Source organism: Chiloscyllium plagiosum, chromosome 30, assembly GCF_004010195.1.
Source record: "Chiloscyllium plagiosum isolate BGI_BamShark_2017 chromosome 30, ASM401019v2, whole genome shotgun sequence".
Lineage (NCBI taxonomy): Eukaryota > Metazoa > Chordata > Chondrichthyes > Orectolobiformes > Hemiscylliidae > Chiloscyllium > Chiloscyllium plagiosum.
In genome coordinates, this window is record NC_057739.1 from 41016485 (window position 1) to 41028717 (window position 12233).

At 43.6% G+C, this 12233-nt stretch overlaps 1 protein-coding gene across 8 annotated transcripts in view; it reads right to left on the minus strand.

Moving 5' to 3' along the window:
- Nucleotides 1-12233, minus strand: part of LOC122564952 (centrosome-associated protein 350-like) — a 155839-nt gene that overhangs the window by 16645 nt on the left and 126961 nt on the right. For all 8 annotated transcript variants that reach the window (XM_043720497.1, XM_043720498.1, XM_043720496.1 and 5 more), the window contains 5 exons: nt 11176-11300; nt 7997-8108; nt 3470-3630; nt 2580-2707; nt 50-123 (listed from right to left, as the gene is read on the minus strand). In XM_043720497.1, coding sequence (XP_043576432.1) covers nt 50-123; nt 2580-2707; nt 3470-3630; nt 7997-8108; nt 11176-11300 — 600 coding nt within the window. The remainder of the gene's footprint in view (nt 1-49; nt 124-2579; nt 2708-3469; nt 3631-7996; nt 8109-11175; nt 11301-12233) is intronic.

The window sequence follows — 12233 nt, forward strand, 5'->3', positions numbered from 1 at the left end:
AAATCTTACAAATATGAATTATTTTATCAATCATTGTATGTCTCCCTACCTCGCTTTGAAGGTAGGTTTTGTGATTGAAGGATCTCAGCACTTGGTTTTGCTGGATATTTCAGAATGGTAGACCTCAGCAAAAAAAAAAGAGATTTTCTGTTAACAACTGCTCTCACACATTGTAAAAAATAATTCACATGAGATTTTACCAGCAGTTAAACAGCTGGTCATTTTGCTCAAGATAATAACCTTGACAAAATTGAAATGAGAAGGTTAGGAAAGAGGAAGGATCCAGATTCACTACAGGCAGAGAGGATGAGAAATTAAAAGGGAACCAATTTGGCACACATTCAGAGAGCAGTGTTGGTCACTAGCTCAAATTGTGGTTCCGTTTCTTGCTTCGTTTTTCTCATTTATCTAATTTCTTCTTTGTTTTCATCTCATTGAAATGAGTAGCACTTGGGGAGGGTTTGACAAGGTAAATTGCTAGCCGTGGTTGGAGAGTTGGTTGGAGAATTAGCTGAGAAGAGGAGGAAGTTCCTTTTAGGAATTCTCACTCCCAGTGCTGTGCTCAATAGTTCCCTGAAATACAGGGAAACATCCCAGAGAGTGGTGAGCCTTTGGAATTACCTGCCACACAAAGTGGCTGAGTCAAAAACATTGAGTGTTTTCAAGAGGGAGGTAGTTATCATTCTTATGGCTAAAGAGATAAAAGGGGAAGGAAAGAAAGCAAGAACAGGGCACTGAGTTGGATTATTGAAAGACAGTGCAGGCCCAAAAGGGCTCTTTATTTTGTTCATTCATGGGATGTGGGTATTGCTGGCTGGGCTGGCATTTATTGCCTGAACTACATCTTGACCAGATTAGGACTATTTCAGAGGGCAGCTAAGAGTCAACAATATTGCTATGCATCTGTAGTCATGTGTAGACCAGACCAGGTAAGAACGGCAGATTTCCGTCCCTAAAGGACATTGATGGGTTTTTACTGTAATCAACATAGTCACCATTTGGCCAACTTACCTTGATTCCAGACTTTTACTGATCTCAGTTTTCACAACCTGCCTTGGTGGGATTTAAATCCATGTCCCCAGGGCATTAGCTGGGATTCAGGTTGAGCAGCCCAGTGACTTTACCACCCCAGCACCGAGAGCACATGTGTCCCATGTTTTGATCAAGTTCGAGTTGAAAGGGGAGGTTCAGCCATAATCTCACTGAATTGTGTTACAGATTTAAGGAACCTGCTCAAGTGTTTCTGTGTTCTCTCAACATTTTCAATCGCTGGTCCCTTTTCTTTTGCTTTCTTGACGCATTTGTCTCATTCTCCTTTTGATTCTTTCTGTTCTCCTGCCTCAATGCTGCTCATTAGTTCATGATCTGGCGTAACAGCAGCCAAAGGGAGGAGAGGACAGTGACTAAACAACTTTGCAAAAGTGGCTTTGGAAGGTAGGAAATCAACTATTTTGACTACTTCCTCGTAAGACAGGGAGTAAAGGAGTTGCAACCTCAAAGGCTTAACTCTGGTGGTTTTATTCATCCCGGCTTTAAAAAACCTGTTCCAGTGTAATGCATTTGGCCTGTGGATGTGGGCATCTCCATTTTCAGATCCACACTCATAAGAGGTTAGTTGGGAGCAAGGAGAGGCTTGAGACCAAGAGGCAAACATTTGAGGCAGTATTAGGAGCAAGGGTAAGGAAACCTTTTTAAGGAGAGAGATTAAGGCAGCTGAGGTTAGCAGTACCCATAGGATTTAGGCTACATTTAGAGTATTATACGCAGTGTTGGGCCTCATATCTCAGGAAGGATGTACTGATCCTGGATTGTGTTCAGAGGAGGTTCACGAGAATGGTCCCAAGACTGAAAAGCTTAACATATGAGGAACGTTTGAGGACTGTGGGTCTACACTGGATGGAGTTCAGAAGGCTGTGGCGGGGGGTCTCTTGACACGACCTTAGAGTAAAGGGAAGACCTTTTAGAATGGAGATAAGGAAAAACTTCTTCAGCCAGAGAGTGGTGAATCTATGGAATTCACTGCCACAGAAGGCTGTGGAGGCCAGGTCATTGGGCATATTTAAAACTGAGATAGATAGATTCTTGATTGTAAAGGAGATCAAGAGTTATGGGGAGGCGGAGTGAGAATGGGGTTAAGAAACATACCAGAATGGCAGAGCAGACTCGATGGGCTGAATGGCCCAATTTCTACTCCTATGTCTTATGGTCTGGAGGACTCTGCACTGTGCTCTTCCCTGAATGACTGTCTCAAAATTCACTGTTAGCGTTCAGGACATTAAAACTAATGATAACAAAGACATTCTGTGACACTCCAGCGTGTGACCTATGGACAGCAATCAGGAGAAGAAAACCCAACAGAACTATTCTCAGTCCCTCCCACTCAGACAATGTGGGACGACATCTGCCATTGACCTTGCCAACCACTAGCTCAGGACCTACAATTCTAATGCTCTAATGCAGGACAATCATTTGCAGAGTAGATTTCAACAGACACAATGTGACACAAATCATGTCCAGAGATTAATAATGTCCTCCAGACTTTCAAGATCTACTTGTAATTTTTTTTGTAATCTCAGTACCTCAGTAGCTGAGGGAAAGGCTTGTGCAGGGCTGCAATAGGGGCTTTAATTTGTGGCTTTGAAATGAGGTAAAATTCAGCATCTGACATCAGTTCAGCCTGTGTCTTAGTGATGAAGGCGTCGTACTCCTAGGGGAAGTAAAAAAACAGCAGGAATGACCAAATGTTACTGTCTCAAAGGCGAGGTAAATAGTCAAAACACAGACACGAGGATAACATTAAAGTAATGCTGCAGTCAAAGATTGGCTGACATTACAAACAATTATCACTCTTCCAGTTTGACTGGCTTCTTAATGCTAGATACAACAGTTGCCAGTCTTAGAAATACTGCCGAGTTCCTTAACTGAGATTGTTGTATCGTCATTTATTTCTGAATCTGCAAACCTTTTAATTTCCTGTGGCATTTAATATAGATAAATAAATCATGGAATCCCTAAAGTGCGGAGAGAGGCCACTTGGCCCATCGAGTCTACACCTACCCTCTGAAGAGCACCCCACCCTGATCCCGCACTCCACCCAATCCCATAACCCTGCATTTCCCATGGCCAATTCACCTAGCCTCTCTGTTCATGGACACTATGGGCAATTTAGCACGGCCAATCCACCTGATCTGCACATCACTGCGGGAGGAAACTGGAGCACCCGGAGGAAACCCGGGAGAATGTGTAAACTCCATACAGACAGTCACCCAACGTTGGAATCGAAGCCAGGTGCCTGGTGCTGTGAGGCAGCAGTGCTAATCGCGGAGTTATTGTGCCACCCAAAGTTGTTAGATAATTCATTAGGTTGCTGCACAGGACGAATAACAGTAGCTATGAGGAATGGGACATCCTGTGGGGAAAAAAAGACAATGACACTCATACATTGTTCTCTTTGACGTACACAACGAACCTCCAGCTGCCTGCACAGATCAGCTTCTTCCATCTTTAATCTTTCTCTTCGCCGCCTCTTCTGCTCAGTCTGCAGGTCAACCAGCATTGCCTTACCATTCGCCAGTTCACACCTCAGTGGGGATCTCTGGTTTTCTCCAGCATCTAGCTCCTGGGCTGCCTCTGGAAAGAAAAGCACGTGTGCCTTGATTGGTCAATGAAATGCCCCACTGCTCTCTGTGGTGGAGTGTAACTTAGGAGTGAGAATTCACTCCTCAGATACCATGACATGTCTTTATTCTTTCATGGGATGTGGGCGCCATTGGCAAAGCCAGCACATGTTACTCATAGATAAATAAATCATGGAATCTCTACAGTGTGAAGAGAGGCCATTTGGCCCATTGAGTGTGCATCTACTCACTGAAGAACACTCCACCCAGATCGCACGCTCCACCCTATCCCCATAACCCTGCATTTCCCGTGGCCAATTCACCTAGCCTGCATATCCCTGGACACTATTGTCAATTTAGCATGCCTAATTCACCCTTAAACTGAGCAGGGGGGGTTAAGAGGGCAGTTAAGAGTCATTTCAAGAGAGTGTGTAAACTCCACACAGACAGTCACCCAAAGTTGGAATCGAAGCCGGGTGCCTGGTGCTGTGATCCCCACTTGTTGAGATCAGTGTATTGAAGAACTGCAAAACTTGGACATTTCAGAGGACAGTTAAGAGTCGTTGCTGTTGGCCTGACAAGGGAAAAATGGCATATTTGCTTCCCAACAAAAAATAAAGAGATTCAGAACCCAGGAGTGTTTTTGCAATAATTGATGAAAGTTGTCATGGTCACCATCTTTCAATGATGACGAGACTTTCATTTCAGATTTTCTTCATTGGCTTTAAATATTGACAGCTGCTGATGCAGGATTTGAACCCATGTTCACCACCTGGGGCTTGGGACAGGGGTTATAAGAGGGTCCAATAACTGGGGCCCAAGGCTCAAAGGGTGTGCATTTGAATCCTATTTGGGGGGGGCATTTGCAGGCTGCAGTGCTGAGTGGGAATTGAGAGCTGGGCCAGGAACCTGGATTTCTGTTGCTGGTCCTGCTCCTGCCTAAGCTTCTGAATAACTCATTCAGTAATATTACCCCACTATACGACCAACTCCATCATGACACCCTATTGCCTGGGGTAAACATGTCACAGTGTTAAAATTAACTGCACTTGTTCTAATTATGCCTCATTTTTTAAACCATAATATCTGCATATAGAGTCATAGAGATGTACAGCATGGAAACAGACCCTTCAGTCCAACCCATCCATGCCGACCAGATATCCCAACCGAATCTAGTCCCACCTGCCAGCACCCGGCCCATATCCCTCTAAACCCTTCCTATTCATATACCCAGCACCCAGCCCATATCCCTCCAAACCCTTCCTATTCATATACCCATCCAAATGCCTCTTAAATGTTGAATTGTACCAGCCTCCACCACTTCCTCTGGCGGCTATGTTTCTATAATGAGAGGGAATCTTATAGAAACATAAAATTATGAAAGGAGTAAATAAGATGGAAGCAGGGTGGTTGTTTCCAATGACATGAAACTAGAACTAGGGGACATAGCCTCAAAATAAGAGGGAGCAGATTGAGGGCTGAGTTGAGGAGGAACTTCTTCATCCAAAGGGTTGTGAATCTGTGGGATTCCCCACCCAGTGAAGCAGTTGAGGTTTCCTCGTTGAATGTTTTTAAGGCAAAGTTAGATCGATTTTTGAACAGTAAAGGGATTAAGGATAATGGTGAGCAGGCGGGCAAGTGGATCTGAGTCAACGATAAGGTCAGCCATGATCGTACCGAATAGCGGAGCAGGCTCAAGGGGCCAGATGACCAAACCTGCTCCTAGTTCTTATGTTCTTATTTCCACCTTCGTTTCTTTGAAAAAGAACAACAATAAGCGCCTGACACACATTTTGTCCCAAATAATCATTTGGATTTCAAACCTGAGGCATGGAACTGTCTTAAAACTAGTCCAGACCAGATGCAAACCACATTAAGGTGTAGGACCAGAACAAGCGCTCCCAAAACATATTTGGCAGCAGATCTTTATTGCTTGTACTGTTCCCTCATTAGTTCTTTCTTGAGGGAAGTAGCCACAGAAAAAAAAGGAATGGCCTGCTGCATTGTGCCAATTGTGTTGTCTTATGTGCATTTTGACAGATAGTTCTGAGGTTGAAATCTGCATCGTGATTTCTGAGTTCAACATCTGCACACCACTGCAACACTGAAGGAGTATGGGGCATTAATCTAGAGCCTGTTGGTGGGATTCAAGTTAAAGTGTCAATGGAAACTGAGAAGTTTTCACTGTGCTTAGAATGGAAGGTGATGGTGCTTTATAGCTCAGGGTATCTAAAATCAACTATTCACAGTAATAATGATAGAGTTGGTCAGGTGCATGCAATCCTTCGCCAAAATCAGCTACTGAGTCTGGAAAGGCGGAATGATGGGAACTGGTTTTGTGGATATTCTAGAAGATATTCCCTGCGGATTTCTGAAACATAACCCAAAACTCTGTACCCTCCTCTGGCTTAAATGGGCATGAGGTGCCATCACTGTGTTGGAAACAGTTGCTTGATGTGATTTCCTTCAGAGTAGCCAATTAAAAGCGACAGGGCAGCATTTTTATTTTAGAAACTAATTCATGGTATGTGGGCATTGCTGGCTGGTCCAGCTTTTGCTGCCCATCCCTAGTTACCCTGAGAAGGTGGTGGCAATGAGCTGTTGCACTTCATGTGGTCTAAGATGAACCACAGTACCGTGAGGAAAGGAATTCCAGGATTTTGACCCAGCAACTATGAAGGAACCGCAATATATTGACAAGTCAGCATTGCGAGTGGCTCAGAAGGGAACTTGCAAGGGTTGGTGTTCTCAAGTTCCCTTGTCCCTCCAGGGAGGTAGAAGTTGCTGGTTTTGAAAACATATGCAATGCATGTTGTGGATGGTACCCACTTCTACCAGAATGCATTGATTGAGAGGGTGAACTTTAAAGGTGATGGAAATGATGCCAACCAAGTGGGTAATTGGTTACATGTGGCATTAAGCTTCTTGGGCTTGGTGCTAAATTGAGGAACATGGGCAGGTTGTCAAAGCTAGTGTGCCAACTAGAAGCTTTCTCCCAGAGGCCTGTCAGATGGTGAGCCACAGCAGGATATCAGTCAGGGTATATGAGAGAGAGGGCACTTCTAAATGGAGGAACTCTTTCTCCAAACTCTCTGAAGTGTAAATATCGCAGCAAAGTCACTGCCATGAGAGGATGGTGGGGAGGATTTTTTTATTTAATTGTGAATGTGGATGTCACTGCCTGGCCAGCATTTATTGCGTGTCCCTTGTAGCGATTGATAGAACGGGGTTGCTAGGCCATTTCAGAGAACCAGGAGAATGGGAGGGCTGCAGATGCTGGAGAGTCAAGAGTCGAAAAGTGTGGCACTGGCAAAGTGCAGCAGGTCAGGCAGCATCCGAGGAGCAGGAGAGTCGACATTTCAGGCATAAGCCCTTCAGCAGCAACATGAGTTGCAAGTCAACCACATTGCTGTTGCTTTGGAGTCACATGTAGGCCAGATCATTTGAGGATAGCAGATTGCCTTCCCTGAAGGACACTAGTGAACCACATAGGTTTTTCTGACAATGGTTTCAAGGCCATGGGTAGATTCTTAATTCCAATTATTTGCTATTGAGTTCAAATTCCACCATCTGCCATAGTGGGATTAGAACCTGTGTGTTTCCAGAACATTTGCTGATTTTCTGGATTAACAATCTAGTGATAATATCTCTAGGCCATTGTCTCCCCATTCTGCTTCCAAAAGGTGAGACTGAGTTGTCCTACTAGACCTGAGGGCCTGAAGACTAATTGTAAAATTCCTGCTGGTTTGTGAGCCCTGTCAGGTCATTAATTGGCTTAAAAAGCTATTCCCACGTGAGGGCTGGTAGGCTTTCCATTTGTAGAATGTCTCCACGGAAATGGTCTAGAGGAGGGAAGGAATGGAGGGTGCAGGACACAGTCGATAGTGCAACTTCTAGTATCTGTCTACCACCCAGCCCAACCCCAGTCAGGCCTAAAAACCAGGCCCTCTGACTCTGACGTGAGAGTGCTACCCACTGAGCCACAGCCAACATACCCTGGCCCTGACACTCGCATAGATAATCAGAGAAAATGGCAGATTCACATTGTGGGATATCCAGACACATCCGCTCTGGCCAGCCTTTCTTTTCCCTCCCTCGAAGCATCATACTCCCTAGAAGGGAATGCTTTCAGTGTCCAGGAGCTCTTGTGTGTGCTTGGGAGCATGGCAGGAGAGGGCAGACAAACATAATGTTCATCCCCTCGCAGAAACACAGATAAAGGACAGCCTTTAGTTTCAAAACCATAAGCCATCTATGGTATGGTACCTTAGAAAGGAACTGAAAGATTGGGGGAAATGTTGGCAGGTGAAAATGAGAAATTTAGCAAGAAAAATGTTAATTGAAATATTGAATTGAAAGATTTATTTTCCCAATCTTACCAGTGATAAGTAAACCTTTCTCTGTCTGAGTCTTGGCCATCTCTATTGCTGACTTTTCCAAAGGTTTCAGAACGATTGCAGTCCTCTGGTCCCAGCTTTCAGCAGGAGATTTCTGAAAATGAGGAAACCCAAAATAAAACCTTCCAATATTAACTGCAAACTACAAAGCAAAGTTGAATTTTCAAGACTGAGATCAGTTGTCCAGTGTGAGTCATTGGAGTCTAGTTCATCTTCTGGGTTCAGGTTTATGAATGTTATGGTTGAGTATGGAGCTGTCATGAATAGTCCTGTCCTCAGGCGATCACTGCTCAGAACTTCCAGAGATTGCAAATGTGCCACAGAATCATATAACCACTACAGTGCAGAAAAAGACCATTCGGCCCATATTATCTCATCCGTCCACCTTATTACCTTATTTCCTGTGGCTAATCGACCTGACCTGCATATCTTTGGACTGTGGGAAGAAACTGGAGCATCCGGAGAAATCCCACACAGACACGGGGAGAACGTGCAAATTACACACAGTCACCCAAGGCTGGAATCAAATCTGGATCCCTGGCACTGTGAGGCAACAGTGCTAACCACTGAGCCACCATGCTGCCCATCCTGAAGTTAAGATGAGGAATGCAGAGGTTTCTCCACATTGAGAGATGTTTGTAACTACTTTGCAGATGATCAAAATTAGCCAAAATCTACAGAAAATGATGAGCTTTCTGTCTGTCTTTTCTTTAAAAGGATGGCTCGCTTTTGATTTGTTACTGGTCTCTGAAAACAGTACTTTAGCCAGTCACCAGGATGCTTTGCATTTGTGACACTTTTCAATGTGACTTGGGTTCTCCAGATCCAAAACTGATGATAGATATATTATGTGTCATATTTACTCAACATTACTTCTTAAGTTGACATCAAAAAGCCCCAGTAATCCTGCGCTCACATTTCAGCAATAATGTCAAACCTTGACCTAACATACCGTTAAATAACAAGATCATACCCTGTTTAATAATATTATCAAAATAATATCAAAACTGCAAGGTCATTTATCTACATTCTCCCCTGAGTCTACATATACTTCATCCCAGGGTGAACTTCCAATGAACCAAGCCCCATGCCAGTCAATCCCAGAATCATAATGAAGCAAACTACCACAGCATTGCAACAGAATTCCTTTTCCATTGATTTCCTGCTGCAAGTCCAAATGAACCAACCATTTCTCATCAGTAGGAATTCTAACCTCTTTCCATTCAGCAATGGAATCGTAAGGGGCTGAATTACCTCCCATTTACTGCTCTGGTATGGAACCTTAGCACACAACATTCCTGAGCATGGAGTATTTGTTAATGCTGAGGACAACATGTCCAAAAGTAAACTTTAACCAAAAGCAGCTGCACAATTTAGCTCAACCATCGCTGAGTCATTAATTTGTATTTGTTAAGTATTTTCCATTGGTTTGCTGTCAGCTAAATTGTTTAAGGAATAATGAAATACTCAAACTTTGCACGCATTGTCTATTTGTGAAGTTGGAAGGGATTTTGAAGCATTCATAGGACATCTGGGGATTCCGGATTAATTTAAGTACACATTGTACAGTGTGAGAGCTTAGTTTTTGATACAACTCTGCTCACTTCAATACTGCACTAGAATAGATCAACTGGATTGCAGGGAATTCGATTAGTGTTTTGTTTATCCTGTGTAAAACCTTATTAACATACTGTATATTAGAAAATTCATTTTTTACTGTATGTCAGGAAAACCTTTCAATTTGCACCTTGGCAGATGCTGAAACTGTGAGTTTATAGTTTTTCAAATTATCTAATTAAATTTACAGTTCATTTATCATTCAAGCATCTACTTTCTTTCCTCCCTTTTCACTTTTATTCCATTTCTCTTGCTGGTTGAGACTCCTGCTGGGTTATGACTTTATAAGCGTTGCTATCTAATGTGAACCTGGGAATTGAGTATGAGCAAACCATTGGACCAAGGTGGATGGTTGGGTGGGGGCAAATTAAAGAAATGAACCTCTTCCCATTCAGTTCTAGAATCCCAATGGCTCAAATCACCTCTCATTTTTTTGTTTGTGTGGAGTCTTAGCACACAGCATTTCTGAGCATGGTGATTAGATTAGATTAGATTAGATGAGATTAGATTACTTACAGTGTGGAAACAGGCCCTTCGGCCCAACAAGTCCACACCGACCCGCCGAAGCGCAACCCACCCATACCCCCACATTTACCCCTTTTAACCTAACACTATGGGCAATTTAGCATGGCCAATTCACCTGACCTGCACATCTTTGGACTGTGGGAGGAAACCGGAGCACCCGGAGGAAACCCACGCAGACACGGGGAGAATGTGCAAACTCCACACAGTCAGTCGCCTGAGTCGGGAATTGAACCCGGGTCTCTGGCGCTGTGCGGCAACAGTGCTAACCACTGTGCCACCGTGTGATGTCCCCACTCAACAGTCAAACATGCCTTTTCCAGCAGGCATGGTTTGGAGATGCACGTGTTGAACTGGGGTGTACAAAGTTAGAAATCACACAACACCAGGTTATAGTCCAACAGGTTTGACTGGAAGCACACTAGCTTTCAGAGTGCCGCTCCTTCAGCCACCTGATGAAGGAGCGGCGCTCCGAAAGCTAGTGTGCTTCCACTTAAACCTGTTGGACGATAACCTGGTGTTGTGTGATTTTTAACTTTTCAGCAAGGGTCACTGAAGGCCTGTTAGGAGGGAGGACCTGAGTTGATTGATTTGCTTCCTTGGTTTCAAACTGCTCTCATTGTGGTTGAAGTCAACTAACTCATTCTGGACGAGGTGTCTTCATGCTATTGGTCCAATAATCAATCCCTTGTCATGAATTGATTAATTACGTAAGTTAGTTTATTTAGAACAGTGAAACACATAATAAGCTATAAAACAAACATTACAGCAAGCCGACTGATTTCAGTGTTCACAGCTTGCAAACCTAAAGACAGCAAACTGACAGGCAGAGTCACAACATTGTATACACAGAACATTAACTCCTTCAAGAAGAAGTCTTTTCAAGGGAAGATAAACCAACAACACGAGCCTCATATCACGCTGGTCTGAAAGCCCTCATTGGGAAGGCTATTTAACAGCACAACCCCACGAGTCAACCATCCCACAAGGACAATTACATGAGTCACCAAGCGTGTATTTACCACAGTCTGTTGCCCTTGACAGTGCTCATCCGAAGGGGCAACTGCAGCCAAGGTCACGACTTCATCAGCACAGAGGGATTTGTTTGACTCGGTTGAGTGTGAGCATTCCTCGCTGTTCCAATTATCTAATTTGAGAATAAAACAGAAGAGAGTAGCAAGGAGAGAGGAAATGCCTTTTGTCACATAGATTGAGATAATTGCTATTTTAATTGCTGGTCTGTGTTGAGCTCATTAATAAAAGACAGAACATGATTAAAGAGACACTTGTGCGTCCACTCCTGAATTAGCAAGAGAGACATCACCAAGGAATCCTTATCATATATATATAGTAAATAAATTAATAGCATTTACATAGCATCTTTTACCACCGCAGGATACCTCAAAGTACTTCACAGTAAACTGCTTTAAGTTGTGATATAGAAGAGAAAGCAAACAGTCTGTACTCAGCAAGTTCCAACAAACAGCAATGTGATAATGATCTGATAATCTGTTTAAGAAATATCTGTTGATGGGATAAAAGCTGGACAGAAGACTGGAAGAAGTCCCTAATCTTCCTTAAAGTAACACTGTCTATTCATTTGGTCACACCAAACCTGAAGGGGCTGGGTGTTTATATACACCACTCGTGCTACAGCATGACATGGCTAGTTTCTCTTAGAACATAGAACAATACAGCGCAGAACAGGCCCTTCGGCCCTCGATGTTGCACCGACCTGTGAACTATTCTCAGCTCGTCCCCCTACACTATCCCAAAATCATCCATGTGCTGATCTAAGGATTGTTTACATCTCCCTAATATGGCTGAGTTAACTACATTAGCAAGTAGGGCATTCCACGCCCTTACCGCACTCTGCGTAAAGAACTTGCCTCTGACGTCTGTCTTAAATCTATTACCCCTCAATTTGTAGTTATGCCCCCTCGTACAAGCTGACGTCACCATCCTAGGAAAAAGACTTTCACTGTCTACCCTACCTAATCCTCTGATCATCTTGTATGTCTCTATCAAATCCCCTCTTAGCCTTCTTCTCTCCAATGAGAACAGACCCAAGTCTCTCAGC